The 25990-nt window shown below is 47.8% G+C and overlaps 2 protein-coding genes across 2 annotated transcripts; one reads left to right on the forward strand and one right to left on the reverse strand.

Annotated features, from left to right (window-relative positions):
* Window positions 1–9566: 9566 nt before the first annotated feature.
* Window positions 9567–16498, forward strand: LOC129343003 (synaptosomal-associated protein 25-like). Its single transcript, XM_054998963.1, has 7 exons — window positions 9567–9638; window positions 11022–11063; window positions 11827–11875; window positions 12913–13030; window positions 13665–13796; window positions 14671–14815; window positions 16430–16498. The coding sequence occupies exons 1-7, from the start codon at window positions 9567–9569 to the stop codon at window positions 16496–16498; spliced, it is 627 nt and encodes a 208-aa protein (XP_054854938.1).
* A 1733-nt stretch (window positions 16499–18231) lies between these two features.
* LOC129343440 (cytochrome c oxidase subunit 7A2, mitochondrial) lies at window positions 18232–24129 on the reverse strand. The gene is made up of 4 exons (XM_054999636.1): window positions 24003–24129; window positions 21380–21466; window positions 20338–20422; window positions 18232–18525 (listed from the first exon to the last, which is right to left on the reverse strand). Exons 1-4 carry the CDS (start codon window positions 24015–24017, stop codon window positions 18467–18469), a joined length of 246 nt encoding a protein of 81 aa, XP_054855611.1. The 5' UTR covers window positions 24018–24129; the 3' UTR covers window positions 18232–18466.
* Window positions 24130–25990: the final 1861 nt, after the last annotated feature.

Here is a 25990-nt window from a genome sequence, read left to right on the forward strand (position 1 = left end):
AATGAAATATGCAAATGGAGTCTGGCGTTGCCACTTTCCCCCCCTTGATGCAAGATCAATGATGAACGCACAAACCAGATTTGGGTCCAACACCTTAAAGACCAATTGGATTTCCAGGGTAAGAGGAGGTGGCTTGAATAGGAGATGGTTCCCTACGAGCCTAGACTCCTAGCTGACCAACGCTTGAGCCTCCTGGGAACAAAGTTTGGGTCTTGCCTTGCTGGGCAGTTCTGTCCCCCCTCCTTGCTTTCAGTTACATCAAGCTCTGAAGCTTTAGCAGGTGGTCCCCTATTCTTGCCCTTTGAGAAGAAGAGAATGGAGAGGGATGGGCCAAGCTGGGGTGAAGGGCTTAATCACAGGCCTGTGTCCCACCCACCCCCTTTGCCGCACACCTGCTTGGCTTGGGGTGCCAGCAAATGTCTTTGGCTAATTGCTGCTCTCCGGGTCTCAGTGCAAACTCGCATGTGCTGTGCTTTGTTGGCAGGACAAAATGAGCAAGTCTCTGGCCAAAGAGTGGGTGGTGTGAGATTAAACAACTTGGTCTAAGTCAGTAGCCCCAGATTGGCCCAGTGGGCTTCTGTTGTGCTAATTAGCCTGAGTTGCCAAATGTCATTTTTGTGTAGTGTGAACGTGTGCAAATTCGGGATTCTTGGTACACATGATCCTCTCCAAAGGGAATTGGCTCAGGCTTGCAGCCTGTGTTAAATTGGAAGGTGTTTTCTTGCTTCATGTTCATTCTGCAATATAGCCCTGGATTCAGTCTTCTGCCTTCCATGGGTTAGAGGCCACACAGCATGCAGAGAGGCAATGGGATTCCTCCTTTGTGGGTGGGCTCTCCTTCTATGGAGATTTTTAAGCAGAGGCTAGATGGCCACCTGACAGCAATGCTGATTCTGTGAACCTGGGCAGATCACGAGAGAGAGGGCAGGAAGGGCTACATCAGTGCTTAGTTCACCTGACCCCTTCTTACATGCCCAGGGTAAGGCTGATTGCCACCCTGGGGGTCAGGAAGCAACTTTCCCCAGGCCAGTTTGGCCAGGGATCCTGCTGGTGTTTTGCCATCTTCTGGGCATGGAGCAGGTGTCACTGCGGGTGTGGGGAGGGGAGATAGTTGTGAATCTCCTGCATTGTGCAGGGGGGGTTGGACTAGATGACCCTAGAGGTCCCTTCCAACCCTACGATTCTATGAATATTTGTACTCAAAAAGCAAAGAATGCAGAGATTCTGGTGATAGGTGAAACCACAGCTCGGAATCTCTTTTAGTCCTTTTTCCTGATGTGTGTCTTTTCTCATTCATCCAGAGGAGTTAGCCATGTTTGTCTGTAGTTGCAAAATAGTAAAGAGTCCAGTAGCACCTTTAAGACTAACCAACTTTATTGTAGCGTAAGCTTTTGAGAACCACAGCTCTCTTAATCAGATGCATCTGAGAGCTGTGGTTCTGGAAAGATTATGCTACAATAAAGTTGGTTAGTCTTAAAGGTGCTACTGGACTCTTTGCTATTTTTCTCATTCAGAGTAACGAAAGATAATGTGATGGTAGAGAGAGACATGAATGGTGTGTGTGAGGTATATGGCCTGCCCAGAATGACAGTAATGGCAAGCAGGGACTGGGATCCTCGTGAGATACAGACCACATAGTGGAGCAGCTAAAGGAGCCGCTTGTGTGGGTGGGGGGAAGCGTGCAATGAAACAAACTCACTTTGCATCGCAGCAGCCAAAATTCTGCATCCAAGTGGCTTTCTGCACCTTGAATACATTGGGCTAATTAAGGGTGCCTTGCAATATTGCTTCAGGAATTTGAAAAATTTGTGCATCATCACGGACGAAGCCCTCTCTCCTCTGAGCTGTTCTTTCTTCCCCACTAACAGAACCAAGTACAGGAAATGAATTTCCTGGTGCCTTCTGTGGCTGTTTCTTTACCAGCCTGCAGGCGTCTCTGTGGCTTTACTTCACTCTAAGGAACCTTCTGGTTAAAGGATTTGGGAAGCCAGGCGGAGATCCTAAGGGGCAGTAGAGGAGAAGGGGCACTGCTGGGAAACACAGCCAAGCATAAAGTTATGGATGGCTCCGAAGATAATTTATCAGTTTATAGTGCTCCAGCCAAGGAATAAAGAAGATAATTTTATCCTCTGTTTGTTTTGTAATAAGACAGGTTCTGGATTCAAGTCTTCTATGAGCTGTCCATCAGGGCCAGTCGCTTTAGAAAGGAGTTGTGTTGTGAAGTTAGATCTAAGAGAAAAGTTGCACAGGGCGGGAGAGGGAGACAGTTGGCACCTTAAATGTGAACAGATTTATAATTCAGTCCTATTCAGGGTTACTCCAGTCCAAGTTCGTTGAAATCAAGGGGCTTAAACTGGAGTTGCTCACCATAGGACTGCATCTTTAGGAACGAAGTCCCTCTTAATCACATTAATGACACATTCCCACAAGTTGGCAGACGAGCGTCTGTATAATGCATCCTGTATGGGATGAAACAGGCTTGGCTCCACAAACGTTTGTGCTACTATCAGGGCTTTTTTCTGGGAAAAGAGGTGGTGGAACTCAGTGGGTTGCCAGCACAGGGGGCAAGTCCTGGCGGGAAGTGGTGCCCTTGGTACCACATGCGTGCACTCAAAGTGTGCGCATGCTCCCAGGACTGCACAATGACGTCACTTTTGGTCAGTTGGAACAAGGGGGGAGTTTTTTAAAGTTTAAATCACCCTCAGCGAAAGTGGTCACATGGCCGGTGGCCCCGCCCCCTGATCTTCAGACAGAGGGGAGTTGAGATTGCCCTCTGCACAGAGGGCAATCTCAACTCCCCTCTGTCTGGAGATCAGGGGGCGGAGCCACTGGCCATGTGACTATTTCCAAGAGGTGCTGGAACTCCGTTCCACCACGTTCCATCTGAAAAAAAGCCCTGGCTACTATAAATCTGCTAGTCCTTAAGATGCTACAAGATTCTTTTCCTCTTTCAGCAGTAGCACCTCTGGAATTTGTTCTAAGGCAGTGTTTGGCAAGCGAATTCCGTATGGAATATGACCTCCATTTACCTTTCACAGATGTTTTTGACTCCTTCAAGATGCGCAGCCTAACCAAATAACACAGGCTCCTTTTTGTACAAGATCTGTTTGGAGTTTGCATTGGGGTCAGGAAGAGGAAAGCTTTTTGCTGCGCCAACACAAGTGATTTTTCCCCCTTAGAATCATAGAATCTTGCAAGCGTTTGCTTCTCCGCGAGAGTTTTCCTTCCAGGTGACAGGGGCAGTGACATGGTGTTGGCTTGTGAATCAGATGGCTGTGTTTCTATTCCAAGCATGACTTGGCTTGCTTGCTCGAGCCAGCTGTAAAAATTGGCTGTGTGGATCCCATTTAGAAGGCCAGGCCTGTTCTGCACCTTGAATCAGAGAGTGGTCCAGAATCTCGATTCTGTAAATAATGTGGTGAGAGAAGGGAAGGTCAGGCAATGGAGGACTGGATGAGATTTTGGACTCTTCAAATCCCTCGATTCTACAAGGCTTTGAGTCTGTTTCTGAGATGAAGGTACTCTTCCCTACAGTCTGAGTGTTGTGGAGGCAAGACCTTGATTCCCACCCCTTCCACTGCACACAAGATCTTTACCACGCTAGCATTATCCGGGACCAAGGTGAGCAGCTGCATTGCCCAGTTTCCAAAGATGCCCTGGCTACTCAGGCATCCCAGTTGCCCAGGTTACCAAGATCTTCTAGTTGCCCCGGTTACACAGATGTCCAAGTTGCCTGGGTTACGGTGTCAGGTTACGGGTATGCTCTGGAATCCCAAAATGTCCAGGACGTGCCATGTCTGTCAGGTTGATCTGCTGCCAGGGTGCTCCAGTTCACCGAGTTATTATGCCAGTGCATGCCAAGCTCATGTTGCCTAAATGCCCAAGGATGCCCAAAACTCCCTGGTGCTCGCAGTTCCATTCTGCCAGGCACTGAGTTGCCCAGGATGCTGTGCCAAGTTGCCTTCTCCATCTTCCCCAGTGAACGTCAGTGGGAGAAGGTTGCCCCTGGTAACAGCATCCCCTGGAGGGAGGGTGGGTACCAGCCCAAGGCTTTTCCAACTTGCCCTGCCCCTTTCTTCAGCTTGGCAGCCAATGAGCAAACATTTGGCACTGCCCTTCAGGCTTCCTGCCCAATGAAGGGACTCCAGAGGGTGGAGCCAGCACTGTCTGTACCCCTTGCTGCGAAGGAGTGGCTCCCACCCTGCCTGAGCACTGGCTGTTGCTGATGAGAGAGCGAGAAGAGAGATTGTCTGGGAGTGAAGAAGGAGCAGGTAAAAGGGGGAGACGGCCCCTCTGGGGGGTGGACTGTCTGTAAGGGACTGCTGGACTTCTTAGCAGTGGATGCCAAGGGGGCTTGGGGGGTTCTAGAGGAAGTCTAAGTGGGGAATGTTTACATCCATCACATCCAATGGCTGAAATTCTGAGCCAAGCTTTCAACGCTCAAAGTTAATGCTTTGTTTTTTTTAAAAAAACGAATTGCAATCTAATTCTCAGCATCTCTGCCTTTTACTGAAGATTGAAGACACTTCAGTGTTTTGTTGTTGAGAGTTTGCTGGAAGTGCCATTTCTTTATGAATCAGATCCAACGACCTGTTGTTTATTTGCCTGGGGGAGAATTGTTACTGTGGAAGTATAAAGTTTTCTTCTTCTCCTCTCTTTCTCTCTTGCAGTGGGGCTGGGTGGTGGGAGATGCTGACATGCATGGGGTTTAAAGCGGGAGGGGGGGGAGACCCGGAGGCTTTTAAGATGGCTGGATATTGAAGGCATTCCATGAGAGCGCCAGTTAGGAGTATCTGCTTAGATCTAGGAGAAGCTTTGAGGGGTGGTTCTTCTGGGTCAAAGTATAGAACAAGCTTGGCAGCATCTCTTCCTGGATGAATGACAAACAAGAAGGGGAAGCCAGAAGTCAGTCCTTTCGTCCCAGTAATCTGCCTTAATGGTATCATTTTGAATATTTGTTGAGCACCTGGGGCAGAATCCTTGGAATCAGTGTTTGCAGGATACATGCATTTATGCCAAACAATTTCCCAAGATTAGCCCCACTGGAAGGATGAGATCTAGGGCAGCTGAAGTCTTTTGCCCTAGATCCAGCACCCTCGAGTAATTTCTTATTTTAAGATGAGAAGCTGCCACCTCCCCTCTGCCAAGGAACTCTTTCCTTAAGCTCCCTGTACCCATACAGTTCTGCCCCATACTTGTAAATTCCAGGTAGAATATTCAGATCGCCTTTATTTTTCAAAGTTGGTTTGGAGCTTGCTTGTGGTAGACTGCTTTGATTGTGCATGCTCGTCGTACACAACTTGCAGCCGACCTCTTGCAAAGAACATGTTAAGTATATGGAGGGGCTCTTGAAAGATCTTCCTGATCAAGCGCCTCAGCTCTTACCTGTCCCTCCGGCTTTACCTTCATTGCCATGAACAACAGAGAGACCTCTTGCTGAATTCACCAAAGGCAGCATTTAGTTCAACAGGTACAAAACACCTCACGGTTTTGTTACCATGCGAAGTTGGATAACAAGTGAGAGGTAAATTAGCCCCCCTCCCCTTTTATTTGCAGAGATGGCTGCTGCAGAATGTAAAGTTGGCAATTTTGTGCTTATAATCTAAGACACAGAAATAGCTGTGGAGGCTGGAGGCAAGACGCAGTAGAAGATGAGTGTGTGGGCTGGGCTGATCTCCCCCAGGTCTGTTTGGAAGGCTTAGTGGGTGGGCCAAGGAAAACCTCTTCTTCCAAGCCGTGGTGGGGCACTGCCTGATCCGGGGACTGCACTCTGGGATCTCTTTCAGCATTGTAGAATGTGTTGTGGGTGGAGGGAACTCTTCTGGGCTCTGATGCTGATTCATTGTTATCCCCCTCCCAATACGGCCAAGAAGTGGTGCTTGTGCAACAGCTGAGCTGTCTCCAGGAGCAATGTGGTCCTTTTAACGTGCTGGGGATGCTCTCGGTGGACCGGTGCCCTGCCTGGAAGGCCTGTGGCAGCCAAGAGCAAGTAGAGCCAAACCCCAGTGGGGCTGCCAAAGCCACAGGGGCCCGCTTGCCTCAGCCTGCGCCTGAGCCGTTTCAGTGCTCCAGTCTGGCCCAGCTGCCCTGTGGGTAAAGCTGTGGGCTGTGTGCTCCCTGCTCCCTTTTCTGATCCCTGCCTCTGACGGTTTTATCACTTCTGCCAGACTGGAGTGCCAGAAAGAAAAGCCAGCATCCACCTGGGAAGATGCTGCGGTGCTGGCAAACAAAACTTTGTGTGTGTGTTGTGGGGAGGGAGCCAGGTAGTTGGCTGGGCACGCTGGGTGCCATCCAAGCCCCAGTGGTGCTGCCAGAGACTCAGGGGCTTGGCTGGGCTGCTTGGACAGAGAACCGGCTCTGCTTGGCCAGCAGTGGTCTTCCTGGCTAGGAAGGGAAAGAGATGTTTTGTTGCTGCTAGAGAGGGTGCCCCGACCCCCCCCCCCGGTGTCTGCGGGGCATGCTCAGTGTGTGCATTTCTGGCCTTGCACATTGCTAAAGACGCGGCAGGCTGTTCCTTCCGTTGCCCTGTGCCGGAGGGGCCACCTGTCAGGAGGAGATTTGTTTGCTTTCCTGGAGCAGCTGTTTGGTGTGATTCAAAAGAGATGCTCCAGGATCCTTTGCGATGTTGCTGAGGATGCTCACCTTCACACAAAGTGATGCACCTCAAGCCGCACCTGTTGCAAGAATCCTCGAGCGCTCCTCTTGGGCCACACGCCGTTTCGTTGGTGCCCCCAAATGCTGCCACCGCTGTGAGCAATCGGCTGGGTTGCAAGGGCAGAACTGGGCCGATTTTGAACGAAGAGAGTTGCCAAATGACCAGAGAATAAAATCCTGGTCCGCTTTTGCGCCTTTCTCAGCCGTTTCATGCGCAGACAAGACCAGATGAAGCTGTGGGGGCGGGGGGGAGGGGGGAGACAGCCCGTTCCCTCCCTTCTGCTCACCTGCTTGCCCATCACTCTGCTGTTAAAGACCGGGAAGCAGGGACTGGATTTGAAGTTGGCAGCCTCAGCTCTGCTTGCTGCAATTTCCGATTGCTCCCCACAGGGAACAGGTGGGGGAAGGGGGAGAGAGAGAGAGAGAGAGAGATGATGGCATCCTCATCTCTGCTTTTGATGCCAAACAGATCTGAAAGGTTCTTGTAGCAGGAGATGACGTAGGCAGAGAACTTTGTGTTCATTATATTTACGGCGTTGTGCACTCCCCCCCCTTAATGCATCGGCAGGCTCTCCCGCCGCTTAATGCAGTTAGATCTCTCCCTCCCCGAGAGAGAAGCGAAGAGAGTAAATGGCTCATGTTGGAGGGGGGGGGGTGAATCACCCAGGCAAACTTAGGCCAGATTGGCCTGCCCTGCATTTAGCGGAGCAAAGGCCCTTGTGATGCATTGCAATCCACTTTGTGGGCACGAAAAGACTCTGCCAGCGCTCCATCCCGCAGTCCCGCATGGGCTGGAAAGCAAAATCTTGTCATCATACTCTGGGGTGCTGTTTGCGGGGGGGGGGGGGTCCTCATTCCCCTTCCGATGCTCCAGATCAGATCAGGGCTGAGGGCACTCTACTGGACAGCTCGGGAGCTCTGCACCCTCAGTGATGCTTCTTATCCACACTGGAAATATAAGCCAAAGCACCAGGTCAGAGGCACAAATCCACAAATCCCTTTGCTGAAACAAAACACTGTCCTTTATTGTATGGTACAAAACGTAACCACAGCAAAGGCTCCTCCCCCCACCTTAATCTTGCACATAACTAAAAATGGGCCTTGAAACCTTGTTGTATGTGCGCTTTCCCACTCTATTGTTCTCTCTGTGTCTCTTTCTCCTATGCATATGCACGCAGTGTAGTGGTTAAGAGAGGCAGGACTCTAATCTGGAGAACCGGGTTTGATTCCCCACTCCTCTGCTTGAAGCCAGCTGGGTGACCGTAGGTGAATCACAGCTTTCTCAGAGCTCTCTCAGCCCCACCCACCACACAGGGTGGCTGTTGTGAGGATAACAACAACACACTTTGTAAACCGCTCTGAGTGGGTGTTAAGTTGTCCTGAATGGCGGTATATAAATTGAATGTTGTTGTTGTAATACTGAAATCCCTTTTTCTGCTCTCTCTAGTTCATACAGTCGCATGCATGGCTTGAAAATGAGGCAAATAACTCCCCCCCCCCCGGGGCAGTTTTGGTATGGGCAAGTGGTGCAGGGGGGAGGTAGGACCCCCCTCCCGTTCTGTGGTCCTGAGCTGAATCAGGCTTTTACAATGTCATACTCCACCTCTGCTATGCAGCTACCAAGAAAGGGATTCCCTGATCATTCCAAAACATTAGATGTGATTTCCCCGTTGGGACTTGCAGGCTTTTGGTTAATAACCTTTGGCCTTTGACGATGAAGCTTGCCAATAGGTTGGCAATTGTGTCTTGCCAGCCCTTTGATTTACAGCTGGTGCCTCTGAGGCATAGAAATGTCACACATTCCCTGCCTGGGACAGGAAAGGACCAGTTCTTGCCATTCGAGGATGGGCCAGAATGAGAGAATGTGCTTCTTCCAGGAAGAGCTTGGAAGAATGGCATGAAACTATTTCAAGGAGGCAACGTTCCTGGATGGAGGTTGTGTGGGGATGTAGCTTGCCTTCTTCCCTTGGCTCAACCTGTACAGTTCTAAATAAATGATTAATCTCTGGGTAAAGTTCTCTCTCTGCCACGCCCCACCTTTCTTCTAAGTTAAAAGCCCCTGCGAGTTCGAATCTTTGCTTGCTGGGAAGAGGCTCCAGCCCTTTGTTAATTTTAGGTGCTCTTTCCGCTCTCTCTTTGGCTGCCTTTGAGATCTCCTTTGTATCTCTGGAGAAGCTGGTGTTTTGTTCTCAGCCAATTTCCTAATAATCCCTCCACCGCTTTTATCCCAACACAACCCACCTTTTTCTCTCTCTTTTGGCTGTCCGCCCCAAGAAAGAGGTTTGCCTTTTCTTGCCCCTCTCCCCAACTTGAGGAATAAAAACATAGAAGAGCAACCTATTTTCACCCACCTTAATTTTTCAAGCACAGTACATCAACAAAAGGTAGGAGCACAGAAAGGTCCTGGAACGGTGGGTGGTGTTTTTCAGTACCAACAGCTGCATTTTGCAAGCGCAATAATTATTAGGTGCCGGCTTGTATCTCAGGCGAGGGGGCTGGCGTTATGGCAGGCTTGTCCACCCCGTGTTTGATTCCTCCTCATGAGGAATTTTAATTACAAGAGCAACACAAAAGCAAAGACCCTCGGGGTGAGCGACGTGCTTTCGGTGGCGAACCACAAGGACCTCTGTGGCATCCTGAAGGCGCCTCTCTTGTTGGGCTCTCACTTCAAGGGTCTGCTTCACTGGAGGTGTGAAGTGGGCGGGGAAGGTGGTGCATGTATATAGGGGCTGAGGTGTAGTTCGTAGTCAGGTGGTGAAGGTTTTGTTTCTATGGGACTGCAGAATTCAACTTCTGGATAGTCTCAACAAAACGTCACCCTGATGCCTCCTTCTCAACAAGCCCTCTTGTTTTCTTAGGAGGCCCTGGCGTGGGAAATTGCCCCCTTCGGAATCCTTCTTTAGGACCCCAAGATGGCAGCCAACGGCATGGCAGAATCCGAACGGGAAGCGCTTCAGAGTCGCATCAGCCAGGTCACCAATGAGGTAGGGGACAGAGCAGTGCCCAGTGCACATCCCTGGTCCCCATAAAACCACTCTGAGAAAACAGCCAGGGGCCAGAGGCGAAGCCCCCTGGTCTTTCACTATTACTAGATTTTCATTGCACCTTTTCGGCAAGGAGTTTCAAGTAGCACCTGTACCCGCCAACATTTGAGAAAGCCAGTTTGGTGTAGTGGTTAAAGAGCGGCAGGACTCTAATCTGAAGAACCAGGTTTGATTCCCCACTCCTCTGCTTGAAGCCAGCTGGGGGACCTTGGGTCAGTCACAGCTCTCTCAGAGCTCTCTCAGCCCCGTCCATCTCACAGGGTGATTGTTGTGAGGATAATAATAACACACTTTGTAAACTGCTCTGAGTGGGTGTTGTCATGAAGGGCAGTTTATAAATGGGATGTTGTTGTTGTTTTTATCTTCACAATAACTCTGTGAGGTAGATTAGGTTATTTGTTGGAGTCACTTGATTGGAGAGTGGGAACCCCAGGTCTACTTGTTCCTATAACCTAACTACTACACAGCACTGCCTGTCTCCTGGGTTTCAGAAGCCTGGATGGGCAGACCCTAGGAATCCAAGCAGATCTGAGAAGCGTTGACTTTTCAAAGGGGAAAGCTTCATGTAGAGTGAATGGTGATCCTAGCTCATTCCCAACCTAATCTGGGACCTCCTGGGAAGCTTGCAGCTGTCTACATCTTGCCTTGAGCAGTTCAGTTCTCCCTCCCTGCATTCAGCTACAACAGGGTCTGAAGCTTTAGTAGGTGGCTCCCTGTTTTTTCCCTTTGAGAAGACTAGAAAGGAGAGGGATGGGACAAGCTGGAAGTGAAGGGTTTAATCATAGACTTGTGCCACCCCCTCCCCCAACTCCTTGGCTGCGCACCTGCTTGGCTCGGGGTGCCAAAAAACATCTTTGCCTGACTGCTGCTCTCCAGGTCTCAGTTCAGACTCACATGTGCTGTGCTTTGTTGGCAGGACAGAATGAGCAATGCTCTGGCCAAAGAGTGGGCAGCCTGAGATTAAACCATTCATTCTAAGTCAGCAACACCTGATTGGCTCAGTGGGCTGGTGCTGAGGCATTTAGCCCGAGTTGCAAGGTGTTGCTGGTTTTCATCTAAGTCTGGACTGCGAATATGAGCAAAATGCAGGTATTTAGGGTTGGCCCCGTCTGAATTCCTTGGCAAAGGGCTAACTAGGAAGCTCTGGAAAAGCCACCCTCCCCTCTCCAGCTAAGAATCTTGGAGTTCTACATTGTCTGTGAGGAGGTGCTTTGGGATTCAGGCCATGCAGCGTAACTGTACCTTTGGTAACCATATTGTGTGTGTATTTTCCTTCTGACCTTCTCCATCCTGGCTCTCCGTCTACCACACTCCCCACTGTAGTCTTTGGACAGCACCAGACGGATGGTACATCTGGTGGAGGAGGTAAGGAATGCTAAGGAATGCGCATGTATGTGGGCTGAAGTGGGAGAGCAAATGCATGGATGGATTTTCATAAGGGCTGGCCAGTGCTCGCTGCTAGGCCTGCTCTCCCTTTATCCGTATGGTCCAGCCTCAGTTTGTATTTCTTGGTCACTGTATCATGTGACAAAGAGAGGAAACCCAGGAATGGATTTTATCCCAGGGTTGGCCTCTGGACTTGGGTAGAGGGTGGTGAGTGGTGACTAGAGGCGAACAGAAACAGAAATACGAACTGAAGTTCGTCACGAACAGGGCTGATTCGTGGTTTGCAAACTGGCAGTTCGTGGGAGCTCATTTCTCACTAACCTTGACAAATTTTAGCCCGGTTCGTCTGGTTCGTATTTCGGTTCATCACTGCAGACAGCCTGGCACTGATCAATCAGTTTCCTAGGCAGTGGGGAGGATGGGCTCTCTGCAGACCTTTTGCTGACCTAGAAGTGACATTTTCACAAACCGAACGAACCGGTTCATGAACCAGGGCAAGTTCGTGAAAGTTCACGGTTCATGAAACGTGATGAACCACGAACTGCATGGTTCGGAATTTTCCTGGTTCGTGCCCATCTCTACTGGTGACCCTCGTTTAGCCTGTTTCTGCCTGGGTCTGACATGACAAAGCTATTGCTGAATATTCATTTGGAATTAATGGCAAACCCAAGGAGCCCTTTCTTTCCTCAGGAATTATTTCTGTGCTTCTCCATTATTTCCTTTCCCCCCTCCGCTTGAACAGACCAAAGATGCCGGGATTCGGACCTTGGTCATGCTGGATGAGCAGGGAGGTAAGTGCCAGCGTGGGGAAGGTGGCAGAGCGAGAAGAATTGAGCCCCTTTTCTTTTCATATTTCCAATCACTAACACAGTTGGAAATTTCTACTTGGGAATGAATACCCACTACATATTATTATATATTATTATAGCTGTATGGTTCTATGCACATGGGCAGGAGTGTTGGGATTTAGCAAGTGTTTACGTTTCAGTCATGAAAGAGTTAAATTGTTTGTGTTAATTAGTTAGTAAACTTAATTGCATGTAACCACTTAGGCCTCGGAGTAAGGATTCCTGCCAGGGAAAGGGGAGTCTTTAAGCTTAATGAGGTAGAGTTAGGATTCTCTGTTGGGCAACCTGTTTATGGGCGGGGGGGGGGTGCAATTAAGTGAAGATATATACTGAAGTTTTATTGCTCTTTGTCCTGCTCGTTGCCAGTCTTGGGACTTCCTTCTACTGGCAAAGATGTAGTCAGCTAGTTTCTTATTTTCTACCAATGTAACCTTATTTTTATCCTTTATGTAGTAAAGCATTTTTGCAGAGCTAAACTGGAGTGTGTGTCTGTTCTCATTCATTCCGATGCGCATTTCTGCTAAACCCTGTTGATCTAAGTATTAAGTATTAAACTCCCACAATGCGGTAGAGTGGACTATGATGTTTCAGAAGGAGGGTGGTTGGGACCATTGTGAAAAACCTCTCCACAAACAGAAAGTAAACACACCAAGGGGAGAAGTTCTAGGCCAGCCCCTTTTCTCTCCTGTAGTAGCTTGCTATTTGAGTGGCGTGGCCACAGTCCGTTCTTACCCCTTCTAAACCTCATTCTGCTACCATGCGCTGATCTGTCTAGTTATCATTCTTATCCGGCTTTTCCTCCGAGGACCCTTGGGCAAGGTTTCCCCTTCCCCATGTTATCCTCACAACAACCTGAGAATGACTTGTGAGAACAAAAAAGTGTTGTTAAAGTGTGTCAGTCTAACCTAGGCTGATTCTTTCTTCCTTTGGGCACGGGGCCGAGGGTTTCATTTGACTTTCTCCCATTGCTTTCTGCTCAGAGCAACTGGACCGGATTGAGGAAGGCTTAGACCAAATTAATCAAAATATGAAGCAGGCGGAGAAAAATCTTTCGGACATGGCCAAGTGCTGCGGGCTTTTTGTCTGCCCGTGTGCCAAGTAAGTTCTGGCAGCTCAAACCCAGAAGGGTCCACGTAGTCCAGATTCTCTCATGCACAATAGACCAACAGCAGAATTTTGGAAAAAATGGAAAGATTTCTTTGATTACTTAGGTTAAGACTAAAATAAATTAAGGTAATTATGCTACAAAGATAAAACACAGGAGAAATCACTGATTAAAAATTATTGACATCAAAGTTTGGGTAAAAGCAACTAAGAAGAGGGGATGAGAGTTATTATATAATTTAGCTGTGCTGTTTTACATTCTGAATATATATTTCTATTAGCTTATATTAGATTCAAATGTAGTGCTTGCATACATTTCTATGCACTTTCTATTGTCCTATCTTTTATTTTTAAATAAAATCTTTACTTCGGAAAAAAAATGGTCCAGATTCTCTCTCCGGCAGGCGGCATCTGGCACTCCGTGGCAGTGTGCTCTTGTCCATGGAGTTCTTACTCATTGGTCATTCCTAGTTGTTAAACAACAGACGTGACCCGTAAGGATTTGTCTGAATTCTGCAGCAGTCCTTAATGGTTCCCCCCTCCGTCCCTCAAGACTGCGTCTTTTTCTAACACAGAGGTGTAATATCGTAGAACTTCTGACTCAGTTGGCTTTGCTTTTGAAACTTAGGCTAAAGAGCATAAAAGCCCTGGAGCCTTATAAGACAGCGTCTGGCAACAGCCAAGACAACGTGGTGTCCCGACAGCCCTGTATGGTGGCCGATGGAAATCAGATGGTCATGAGCGGTCCTTTCATTCACAGGTAATAAGTGACTTGTATGTGGAAGAGGGAATGGTGGGACTTCTTCTCTTGCCCTGTATTTATGGGGAGTTTTGCTATCGCCCCCTTGAACCAGACCTGGGAGGGGGGGAGCAGGAAAGCAAGCCACAGTCGGACAGGCAATATGCTCCCGCAATAAAGCTCTGATGGGAGAGTTTCCAGATTAAATATGGGACATGAACTTCACTTGTAAGCTGTAAGAATTTACTTTTAAGGAGGGAGAGCTTAAGAATTAAGCAGCCTGTGCCTCTGCCTGGGTCACTGTTCCAGGTTTGCCTTCTGATTCAAAGGAAGCAAACCTCGAAGAGTGGAACATGTAGAGATACAACAGCCAGCATCCCTACTGTGTCTCGGCGTGAAGAGTAACCAAATGAAAAAATTGTGCATGATGCAAAAAGTGGAGGACTCCAGCTATCCTTGTGGAAACTGACAATAAAGATGCAGCAGTAACACATAGAATCATAGGGCTGGAAGGGACCCCAAGGCTCATCTAGTCCCCCCCCTGCAAAATGTGGAAAATTCACAGCTCTCCCCCCCCCCCACTCTATGGCCAAAGGAAGGCAAAAAACCTCCAGGATCCCTGGCCAGTTTGGCCTGGAAGAAAATTCCTTCCTGACCCCAAAGTGGGGACTAACCTGGGCACATAAAAAGGGGCCTGTAGACACAGCCTTCTTTCTGAGTGGCTGCTTTGGATTCACAGGCTCCTTTAAAAACATATGAACTTAATTCTCACAGTGCACAAAAGTTGCTCAAGCGCAGTTTGTTTTCTAAATATGAGAATTCTAATCCTGTTTGAGGAAGGAACCTCTCCTCGGCCACTTCTTCCCCCTAGTGTGACATGTCTTCTGTTATTCAGGATCACAAAAGATGACGCAGAAGAGGAGATGGAGCAGAACATGAACTATGTGGACAGCTTACTGGGCAATCTGCGCAACATGGCCGTAGATATCGGCAATGAGATTGACATCCAAAACAAACAGATGGACCTCATTGTGGAAAAGGCAAGTGCTTGACGATCACCCTGGTGTGTTGGCCCTCAGCCTCAGCGAAGCAAACTGCTTCTCTTGTTGGCTCAAGATGGGTAGCCGTGTTAGTCTGTCAGTACCAGTAGAAAAGAGTCCAGTGGCACCTATAAGACTGACAAAATTTGTGGTAGGGGATGAGCTTTTGTGAGCCACAGCTTACTTCTTCAGCCACAGCTAGAATGTGAGTCCTTCTGTCCTTATATCTTGGAGAGGGGAGTGATTTCAGATGCCGAATGACAATCGCCGGTGAATGACAACAGCGGGCATGATTGGGTGGGTTATGCGGAGGGGTAGTAGGTGTGGAGAAATCACACCTGCTATTGTCATTTACCTGTTATTGTCGTTCACCTATTTTCCTTCGGTTCTTGAAATCACTCCTCTCTCCAAGATATAAGACAGATGGACTCACATTCTAGCTGCATCTGAAGAAGTGAGCTGTGACTCACGAAAGCTCATACCCTACCACAAATTTTCTCTAGTTGGCTGTGACTGAGAAAATTGTGTGTGTGCATGGTGGTAGGGGGGAGTATTAAACCTTCCTTCCCCCACTGTGGTCTCCATCCAAATCGTCCCCTTCCACACAGCTGCAGTTTATCTCTTCAAAAATCCTTGCCATGAACCCAAGGTCTGCATGATCAGAGATTTCCCAAACTCGTGTCTAATGTGGCCTCAAAGTAAATGCTTTTCCCAATGCATTCTTTTTTACCCCCAGCAGGGGTCTCTGTTACTTCACTTCACTTCATTTCCAGGAACCTTCCCCTTAAAAAATTTCAGAAGACTGTAGAGTAGAGGAAAAGGGGTAACTCCACCCACATTGGAGCAATTAGAAACTGCTGCCAAGTCTGAAAAAAATACAATTAGTTTATTTATTTAACTTCTTTTATACCCCCCTTTTCTCCCTGGTGGGGACCCAAAGTGGCATAGATCTTTCTGTTCTCCTCCATTTTATCCTCACAACAACTCTGCAAGGTAGGTTAGGCTGAGAGTATGTGCTGTCCCAAGGCCAGCAAACTTCCATGGCAGACTGGGAATTCGAACCTGAGTCTTCTAGATCTTAGTACGACAAGATTTCTTTTAAGTGTTGTATGAAGGCATAGGGAAGATAGTTTCATTGATTCAGTTCTTCCAGGACTCGCACACCCCTTATGCCAGCAAGGGATCACTTTGCTGATTCAATGTATGGAGGCCAGCGAAAACAAATGCTGTAGAGGGCACTCTGCTTAGGCTCAGAGGCGCTTTGATTTCTAATGCTCTTGCAGGCACAGGTGAAAACAAAGTAAGGCACATAAATGAAGACATGTTAACATGAGGAGAATCCCTCTCCAACGTATATGTGATCGTGGGTAGTGGTTGTGAGCCGGCCGTGCTCAACCTTTCCCCACACTGCCGCACTTCAGGTTTTTCCCACGTTGAGGTTTTAAAGGCCTTCCACCCCTTATTTAAAAGTTGCTATCAGACTGTGGTACACAGTTTGCATGCGATGTGTTACTTGGGCCTCAGACGAGAGTTGAATTAATTTATTTAGTTGAAGGAGAATATTATCTCCCCCACCCCACTCCCAGGCATTAATCATATTCTTGCTCTCCTCAGGTTGACACGAACGACACGCGCATCCGAGGAGCCAACTCCATAACCACCAAGATGCTGAAGTCATCCTGAACCCCCACCTGCCCTCCCTCTTTCACGCCCCTCCCCCCCCAACCAACCCTCTGATTTCTTCCACTCTGGTTCTGAGCACGGCTCGGTTTCAGTCTAGGCCATTTTGAACACGAAGAGGGGAAAGGGCCTGGTTTAAATCACTGGGTTAAATCAAGTTTCCCCGTTTGGAACCCACCTGTTTCCTGAGCCAGCCTTCCAAACGGCTTCAAAGATACTGCTTGGCAATTAAATATGGCCTAGAACCATCATCCAAAACCTATGGTCAGGGACCCCACGTGGGCCCTTTAGAGGTGGTTTTGGGGAAACCCAATAGCTAAAAGGGCAACATGTACATCCCACCCACTCAAGGGCATGTATAAGAGAGAACACTGAGCAAGCTCAAATGCTTAAAAGGCAAAGTATCCACAACCTTCGTAGAGAAGCTGTCAGTTACTGGGCGAGAGAGACAGTGCAGAGACAGACGTTGCAAAGAGACTTGTGTGGGAAGATGCTCTGAGCTGCCTTTTCAATGTACATGGGGCTCTAGCATATATACAAGGGTCACATGTGATACACATGTGGGACCACATGTGCTGCCTCCCCCAGCAGGGAGTTTGGTCGCTCATGGTTGCTCCTCCTCCTGCTCCCTTGGGCGATGTACTGCGCGCATGCGCGCGTGCACACACACACTAGGTTAGAACTCACAGGTCTGCTTTGCTAGCAGATGTGATTTCTTTGGTGGAAGGAGACTTCCAAGGGAAGAAACCGCTGCCCTTGGCAGAACAGATCTCTGGCATCTGGTCCAGACTCTCCTTCCTGCAAGGCGGTACATGGCAGGACTCTTTGATGCTCCTTTAAATCCTATCGGAGCTGATGGAACTGACGGAACTGCCTCCAGTGCGCTTCCGGCAGGAGAGATTGCCCTAAATGCCGCTGCAATCCTGGGGGGTTGGAATGCTCCTGTTTCCAGGGGGTAACAGATGGGTCAAACGTCTGCCGTGCAGACTGTTGATGCTGCCTCTCGCTGCCATGGGGATGCTGAGGAAAACTTCCCAAGAATGTCCTACTCTCTTCAGAGAATTACAGTTCCAGGCTTGGCATGGAGCAACGTTTGCGGAACTTCCACCCTCCTGGTTCCTGCCAAGCAATGATTGGGTGAATCGGACGTTGTTCCGTTTTCAGGAAGAGACCATGTTGGCAAGGGAAAGGAACTTTGCGCGTGCTCAGAAGCGCTTCCTTGTAGTCAGCATGAAGGCAAAAACAGGGGGCCAAGGAGATGCGTTCTGGATCTCAGAAGCTAATTCCTGCAAGGACTGTTGATCCACTTTATCCTTGCATGTATTTAGAATGTGCCCATGGTGCATCATGTCTGGAAGCATACATTGACTTTCAGAAACGGGTCCTGACATTCCAAATGCCCAGTAATACTGAAGGCCCATCACATCTAGGTGGGCAGAAGCACTTTTATTTAAATAAATTGGTCTCTTTTATAGGCTATTCTTCACGGAAAAGCCTCCAAAAGCTGAGTGCAGAAGTGATGACTGGATTTCAGAAGGAGTGAAGACAGGGTAGTTAGCAACAGTCGCATCTTCTGTCCAATCCTGCCCCCTATTTAACCCCCTCAGCAACGTCTTCAGGGTCTCATTTTCCAATGCAATTTGTCACTGTGAACCGGACACTTCCATTTTTGTTTATTATGACTTTTTAAAACTAAGGCTTGTAAACGAGGTGGTTTTTAAAGACACTTATAAAAGTATGGGTGTGTCTCTTTAATTACTGTTATTTTTCATAAACAGATTTTACACTTGCGCTGTTTTGGAAAGAGGTTCCCCAGAAATCTACAGATGTGATCACGTTTCCCCCCCCCCCCCGCTCCAAAACTTGTTTGTTCTTTACCATGTCCTCTAAAAAGGAAATGTGAATCCCGTGTGTGGGCGTGGGGAGGGGATGCTCTTCCAGGTCACCCCCTCCCACATATACACTTCATTCTCACTTGTTCTTCTTGGGTTGAGCGGCTTGGAACAGCTGGAAGAGGGAGAGGCCAACACCTGCAAAACAGAAGAGGGATGTTGGTTCCAGGCAAAGGCAGCCAGCCCCTCGGCGTGGTCTTTATACATTAGTCCTCCTTTCCCGCTGATGCTCAAGGTAGATTGCAGAGTAAAAACCATGTACTCACACAGCATAAGACATCCAATGAACAAGAGGACGAGTACTGTGAGACCCCAAGACAGTGAGCCCCAGAGGCCTCTTGGCTCCAGTGACGGAAGCTAAGCTGGAAGAGACTTGGATCATGGGTCTGAATTCACAGCCTTCTACCCTTACCCTCCTGCCTGTTTTGCTACTTGTCAGCTGGAAACTGTTGGGCAGTTTCCTAAGTGCAGCAGGCCCCGTTCAACATAAACGCAACAGTATTTGTCCACTGGAGTTTGTCTGTAATGTGCGTCTTCACGAAGGTCCAGAACTGGGATCTTCTTGGCTAGTTCTGGTGAAAAGCCTCGTGTTGCAAGCTGTTTTCTGAACTCAGCAAGGGAAAGCCCACAAAAGGGTACCCGAGAGACAGATGGGCTAGGCAGCCTCCAGAGCACGCCCTAGGGATTTGCTCATCAGTCGTAGTCTGCTCCGAGGAGCTTGGTGTTGGCTGTTTTTGAAACAGACTGGAAACTTGGCTTTTGCTGAGGAAACATGGCCCATGGGTGTGATTTTAACATGCATCTTCAATACTGACTTGTCTCGTCTAAACCAGAAAGCTGAGAAACTGTTACATTGCATTTGTCCACCTGATTCTATCTGAATAAAATTGACCGAGTGTCCGTCAGCCTGCATGTTTTTCCTTCTCTGGAGAGGGGGTCCTGGAGTATAGGGTTTCGGTATTCTGAGGACCCTCCTATTCCATTCTAAGGTGGGGGCGGGGGGGTTAGTGGGAGGGGGAGCTACCGAGTGTCAGCAGTTACGAGAGTTCCAAAGTGTGTTTTATCCGCAAAGCTCCAGGGCTTAGAGCACCGCTGCATATCCGCTTAGTCTTGTTTTCGGCATGGGATAAGGAATAACTGTATGATTGCCCCACACGCTCGTTGTCTCAGCCCTAAATCTCTTTTGGTGTTTAAGAGGGAACCTGTCCTCAGTTTAAAAGGGAAATCCTTTCCAGCAAGGAAACCCCAGAAGCTGCAGTTTCATAGAGTCTCATTTCTTCAAAAGGAATTCTATTTTTGGCAGCTAGAGTGAAAGAGAATTGGGCTATTTAAAAAACACCCGTTTTTCATATAATATTTTAAGGAGAACTTACAACTGACTCTCGAAAGCTCCGACCCTGGGAATCTAGTTGGTCTTTAAGGTGCTTCAGGCCCTGAGTCTTGCTCTTCTACTACATATCAACATGGCTACCTACCTGAAACTATGGTTAGTTAGATCTCTAGACTGTGAGCTAACTAACTATGGTTAGTTAGATTTCCAGGGTATAAGCTTTTGAGAGTTAGAAAGCCCTTGGTATCTGACCTTGGGAATCTAGTTGGTCTTTAAGGTGCTTCAGGCCCCGAGTCTTGCTCTTCTACCACAGACCAACATGGCTACCCACCTGAAACTAACTCCAGCAACGGCAATATTAAGGCTGAAGCACCTGTGCGATTAATACTTTCTTTTCTTTCCTTCCAATCTGCTTCATGCCAGCAACTAGCCCAGTAAAGAATATCCTCCATGGCTTTGGAATCCTGCTCAGGACAAGTTCCCAGAGAGCTTCTCTCTTAGTATGCTCTTGAGGCCCAGGTAGTAATCCTCCTGGCTTCTGCTCAGAGGGTGCCCCTGATCTCGGCTCTCTCTTCTTCCCAGCACAAAGTTATTGGGACAGAGAGAAGAGCACCTCTTACCAAAGACGCTGAAGGCCATGGTGAAACGGTACAGCAGGGCATCCGTGGTGCCTCCTTTCAGGTGCACAGGCAGGTTATTGTCCTCCTAGGGAAAGGCAGAGAATTTAGCTTCCTTTAGCCATTTCCAGCAAGGCCCAGGCCTCTTAACTCACCTTATCCTGGGGGGTTAGAGTTGTTTTATTTATTTGTGCCCCCACTTTCCTTCAAAGAGCTCAAGATAAAGGGCTGGTCCTGTTATACAGGCAAGGTGACCACACGTGGTACCCAAATGCCAAAGGTTCATGCCTTGGAGGAAGACCCCCCACCCTTGCTTGCAATTTGAAGACCTTCCCCTGGTTCAACACATGCCAGTCGGTGAAAGGGTGGAGGTATGACAGTGTCCAGGAATATGAGGGAGCTCTTTCGTTCAGATTAAATAACAGGCAATATTCATCAGCTCTTGGAAGCTAAGCAGGGTCGGCATGGTTACTAACTGGGTGGGAGACCACCAAGGAAGTCCAGGATTAATATCAGAGGCAGGGAATGGCAAACCACCTCTGAATGTCTCTTGCCATGAAAACCCCAGCAGGGGTTGCCGTAAGTCAGCTATGACTGGACAGCACTCTCCACCCCCAATCATTAGATCACTGAAATTAAAAATGAAAATGAGGGAGCATGAACTCGACCTGTTTGCAATTGCTGACTGACAGGAGTCATGCTGCGTGGCATGGGAGCACATTTTTTAACAGGGCAGCAGAAACCCTGGCCCTAGCATACACAAGCTTAATCTCAATTTATACACAAAACGACCCAACAAAATACAGGCTGAGAGACAATGGCAGGGGAGTTCATGGGAGACTTGAACCTGGGCTTTGCACACATCCAATGGTAGCCTCATAATGGCAAAAATTCCTGAGGAATCCTGGGCAACTGAAGGTCAACCCCTCACCCCTTCAGTTGGCCCCTCTTCTTGGAGGGGGTACTTTTTCTCCCTCCAGTCTTGCTGCAGCACTGTAGTTGTGTTGGGGGGAAATCGCTCCCCAGGTGTTGCCAGAGTTCTCACCTGAAATATCTTCTGGTATTCTGGGACTTTGTTTTTCAGTTGCTGGCCAGAAGTGGAGAAAAACCGGAGTGACCCCAAGCGGGAAGCCTAGAGCAAGGAACCAAAAAAGAGAGGAGGGTGGAACTGGAGTATAAACAACCTTTTAAATAGCCAATTACTGAGAACATGCCGATCTTTGACTGTTTGATCTCAAAGGAGTGGAGCCCGGTCCTCTGAGATGATGCTAATATTCCTCAATAGCTGCAGATGTTTCCAGTTGTTAGACACAGGTCGCCTTATAACTGAGATCCAGAGGAGTTAGCTGTGTTAGTCTGCAGTAGCAAAATAGTAAAGAGTCCACTAGCACCTTTTTAAGACTAACCAACTTTATTGTAGCATAAGCTTTCGAGAGCCACAGCTCTCTTCATCAGATGCATCGTTCGATAACCACAGCTCTCTTCATCAGATGCATAACGGAGTCTCTATACAAACCATCTTACACAGGGATGCTCAAGTGAAAGATCTTACACTTGTTCTCCCATTGTGGATACAGAGGAGTTAGCCATGTTAGTCTGTAGTAGCAAAATCAAAAAGAGTCCAGTAGCACCTTTAAGACTAACCAATTTTATTGTAGCATAGGCTTTCGAGAATCACAGTTCTCTTCGTCAGAAGCAATTTTATTGTAGCATAAGCTTTCGAGAACCACACCTGATGGTTGCATCTGATGAAGAGAGCTGTGGTTCTCGAAAGCTTATACTACAATAAAATTGGTTAGTCTTAAAGGTGCTACTGGACTCTCTTTGATTGTGGATACAGATGCACTGCTAGGGAGACGGAATACTGGAATATAAGCCCACACAGAAAGTAAGTCACTTGATCATTCCCATGGAAGACGTGTTGTGTAGAGGCTCTCTGTTTGTGAATAAGGGACCCACTGGAAGATAGAGCGGAACCACAAGTGACAAAAGGCACAGGTTGGACACTTGTCAGCTTCCCTCAAGTTTTGATGGGAAATGTAGGCAGCTTGGCGGAATGTTGGACCAGTGACAGTTGAAAAGTCCGTTGGACAGCAGTCAGAGAGCGAAGCTGCAAGACCAGGATGCGTACATTTCCCATCAAAACTTGAGGGAAGCAGACAAGTGTCCAATCTGTGCCTTTTGTCACTTGTGGTTCTGCTCATAGAATATGTTCTCCAAGTTGAGGAGAAAGACTGGTGTGTTTATGTGAGAAGAATGAGCAGCTTTCCATTTGGGAAGAGGGAAGACAGCAAACTGTGAGTTGGCCAGAAGCGGAGTGCCTTGGGGTGCTGGAGATCAGAAGTCGGGGAACAGATCTGTGGCTGCCTCCCATAGAGCTGCCTTTTCATGGTCCAAGCACTTGTGGGATAAGAATGGGACAACACCACCAATACAGGCAAACCCTTGCTATTCAGTTTAGTTCCTGCTCTGTAAAATAATGGTGACCTACCTCTCAGGATTGTTGGGAAGGTGAACAGAACAAAGCTTGGCAGGGCATAATGCAAACCCTGATTCTGTATCAGAGCTAAATAGCTAGTTGGGCACACAACTGGGATTTAAAGAACAATAGTTGTAACTTTGTTTCAATGTCTACTTTTCACAGTTGTGAAAGAGAAGTGCACACCTGCTCTGTCCCTGGAGACTTGAAAAGAATATATGAAATTTGCAAAACCTCAGTCCGGTGACACAATCAGCCTCCCTCAGCCTAACCTAAAGCTAGAGGTACTCCAGATCCTTCAAATGTCTGTTTTTAAGAGGGAGAATATTCATTTTCTAAGCATGGAGGTACATAAAGAATACGCACTAGACATTTGCAATGTGCTTGTTGCATCGGTAAGAGCAGGAGCTGGCTTGCTAGCAGGTTCAGGCATGCACCTACATAACCAATTTACTTAACATTTGTGGACTGCTTCTGCTGTATACTGGGTCACGTTAATTCTAGTATATGTAGCGTAAATAAGCCTGGTTGGGGCAGACTTATTTACACCTGCAAGTCCCCTGCTTGATGCTGATGGGATGCATATGTAGACTGGATCTGGCTAGAGAATGTGTGCTAACATTTGGAATGTTGAAAATGTTAGTACTTTTAAACTGAGACGCTGCACTGTCAGAACAGACGGTTTTGGTTGCCCCAAAGTTGTAGACTAGTCAATAATGACGACATTTATTTATTTATTTAAAAGAAAACAGCAGGCACCTGCATTTTCCCCTGCTCAGCAACGAGCAGCCAAAGAATAATTTCTAATGCTCCCTACAGTTTGAAAATTCTTTACCCAGCAGTGCCGGAAGAAGCAAATGTTGACAGTTCCTAAGAGAGTGGCCCAATTAAAGTTTGGGCCTGTTTTACTGCCGTGCACCCAACCGAGTGTGTTCCAGCCTGCAAAATCTTATGTCACAATAACCTTTTATTCTGAAGGTTCTGCCCGACAGACTCTACAACAATCACCTTAACACCGGGATTCTGCTACTGGTTAGTTCCTGCTACTCTGCCAATGTTTGATTAGAACTGTTTGCTCCAAAGCCGAGAATGAGAAAGAAGCAAACCACATGCACACCTCCATTCCAACCAAGCTTCTGCCAAACTGGGCTTGTGGGGTGCACACATATGGAAAAGGGGCATTCTTTACCAGAAGGGCTTTCATTCTCTTCAGCCTGGCGTTTGCCCTCTTCCTCCTCTTGTTTTTCTCCTTCACTCTGTTCCCTCTGTTCCCAGCGACCTCCGGCAGAACCTTACAAGGGCACAGCTGCAGGGGGGGTGGGGAGGAGGGTTTTATTTTTCTTGTCCAGCTGCCAGGAATAAGGGCAGCAGATGAGTCCAAAACTCAGGCGGAGGCCTGATTGAAACGTCAGGCAAAGGAGGCCAAAACACTGGCTGGCCTGCAGGGCTCTGCTGGTAGATGGACACACGACATCTGATGTAAATTGGGCTAGCCGCTATGGAGCACATGGAACAGCTTTGCACGGGGGGGGGGGGGCTGGCAGCCCACAAGGGCATGGGAAATCCCACAGGAAAGGTTTTCGCCCTCAATGAGCCCCCATTTTTTCCAGCAAAGGAATTACTTCTTCCCAACCATAAGCCCCCCATGCCACAAAACAAAAGCAAAGAGGAAACAAAACAGTAAAATGAAGGCAAATTACCACTGTATCAAACGAAACAGGGCCAAATCACGGTGTAACACACTAAAGAGACAGGAGTGGCACAGAGATGCTTCTGATTACTCCATCTTCATTGGAAGTCCACGTTCCTTTCTTGTAACATATTCCTAGCATGCAATGTCCCCTTTTCACTGTGGCTGCCCCATGAGCGTGCGTTTTCATTTACCTGCCCCCCTTAATCTCCGGAGGGGGGGGGTTCCTCCCCTGCCCAAAGCCCCTTCACACCTCCACCCAAGGGGGCTGGTATCAGGAGGAAGCCACCAGGAAGGACTGTACCGGCTCCTGGGTGCTTAAGAGCGGCCCATCTGAGGTGTCCCGTTTATAAGATGCATCTCTTAAGCTTTCGGTACATTCAGTTATCGGGTCCTTTTGGGAGGAAGTCATTACTCATATTAATTTTGTATTTGAATAATTTATTTTTGAGGATGTTTATGTACTTTTAAGGTATTTGCCTGTCTCATGAAACCTAACTGATAGTCAAGAGAAATGGACCCTCAGTGCCCTTACACCATAGCATTGGATAGACAAAAGCCCATCTCTCCTCATTAACTGGACTGAGGACCTTATGAATTTATCAACATTTGAACATATTGCATACAGATGACAACCGCACACGGACTTTGTTTAAGGTATTTGGGGACCTTTGATAGAAACCTATGAATAGATTTGCCACCATTGTTTTTTGTTTTGTATGAATAATCATTAAAAAAAAATTTAAAAAACAGACCAAAACTGGAGGGATTGTTAAAGCTAATCAAAGACTTGGCTTCAGATTTGTATGTCCACATCTCTCTCCATCTGACACTTCACTGCTGTATACAGCAAGATTCAGAGACCAACTAGATTTCCAGGACGTGAGCTTTCAAGAGTCAAAATCCAAAAGAGCCCAGTAGCACCTTTAAGACTAACCAATTTTATTGCAGCATAAGCTTTCGAGAATCACAGTTCTCTTCGTCAGATGCATGGAGGGCCAAAAGAAACTGGTCAGATATAGAGGAGGGGGGGGTGGGTTAGATGCAAACAGCTCCTTCTGATATGGAGATCAGTTTGCTTCTGTAAAGGTTCAGAGGAGTTAGAAGTGTTAGTCTGTAGTAGCAAAATCAAAAAGAGTCCAGTAGCACCTCCAAGACCAACCAACCAATTCCACTGCAGCACAAGCTTGTCCACATCTGCACTGCAATTCCACTGCAAGCTTGTGTTGCAGTGGAATTGGTTGGTCTTGGAGGTGCTACTGGACTCTTTTTGATTTTGCTACTACAGACTAACACTTCTAACTCCTCTGGATCTATTTCAAGAGTCAAAGCTCCCTTCTATACCGCTGCATCATTATTTCTGCAAGGACGACGACCTCTTTAAGGTCACTGTTCGAATCCAGGAAGAGATTTAAGTGCTCTTACCATTACATAGCAGCTACGGGAATGAATAAAACTTCCTCCAAGAAGGTTTCCTATCCTCGTGG

The sequence above is a fragment of the Eublepharis macularius genome, chromosome 15 (assembly GCF_028583425.1).
Source record: "Eublepharis macularius isolate TG4126 chromosome 15, MPM_Emac_v1.0, whole genome shotgun sequence".
NCBI lineage: Eukaryota > Metazoa > Chordata > Lepidosauria > Squamata > Eublepharidae > Eublepharis > Eublepharis macularius.

Excerpts from the sequence above, each read along its gene's own strand:
- LOC129343003 (XM_054998963.1), top strand. The coding sequence starts at position 9,567 with ATGGCAGCCAACGGCATGGCAGAATCCGAACGGGAAGCGCTTCAGAGT. Across the intron at positions 11,876-12,912 it reads CATGCTGGATGAGCAGGGAG|AGCAACTGGACCGGATTGAG; the intron begins GTAAGTGCCAGC and ends CTTTCTGCTCAG. Across the intron at positions 13,031-13,664 it reads TTTGTCTGCCCGTGTGCCAA|GCTAAAGAGCATAAAAGCCC; the intron begins GTAAGTTCTGGC and ends TTTGAAACTTAG.
- LOC129343440 (XM_054999636.1), bottom strand. Across the intron at positions 20,423-21,379 it reads AATACCAGAAGATATTTCAG|GAGGACAATAACCTGCCTGT; the intron begins GTGAGAACTCTG and ends GCCTTTCCCTAG. Across the intron at positions 18,526-20,337 it reads CATGGCCTTCAGCGTCTTTG|GTGTTGGCCTCTCCCTCTTC; the intron begins GTAAGAGGTGCT and ends TCTGTTTTGCAG.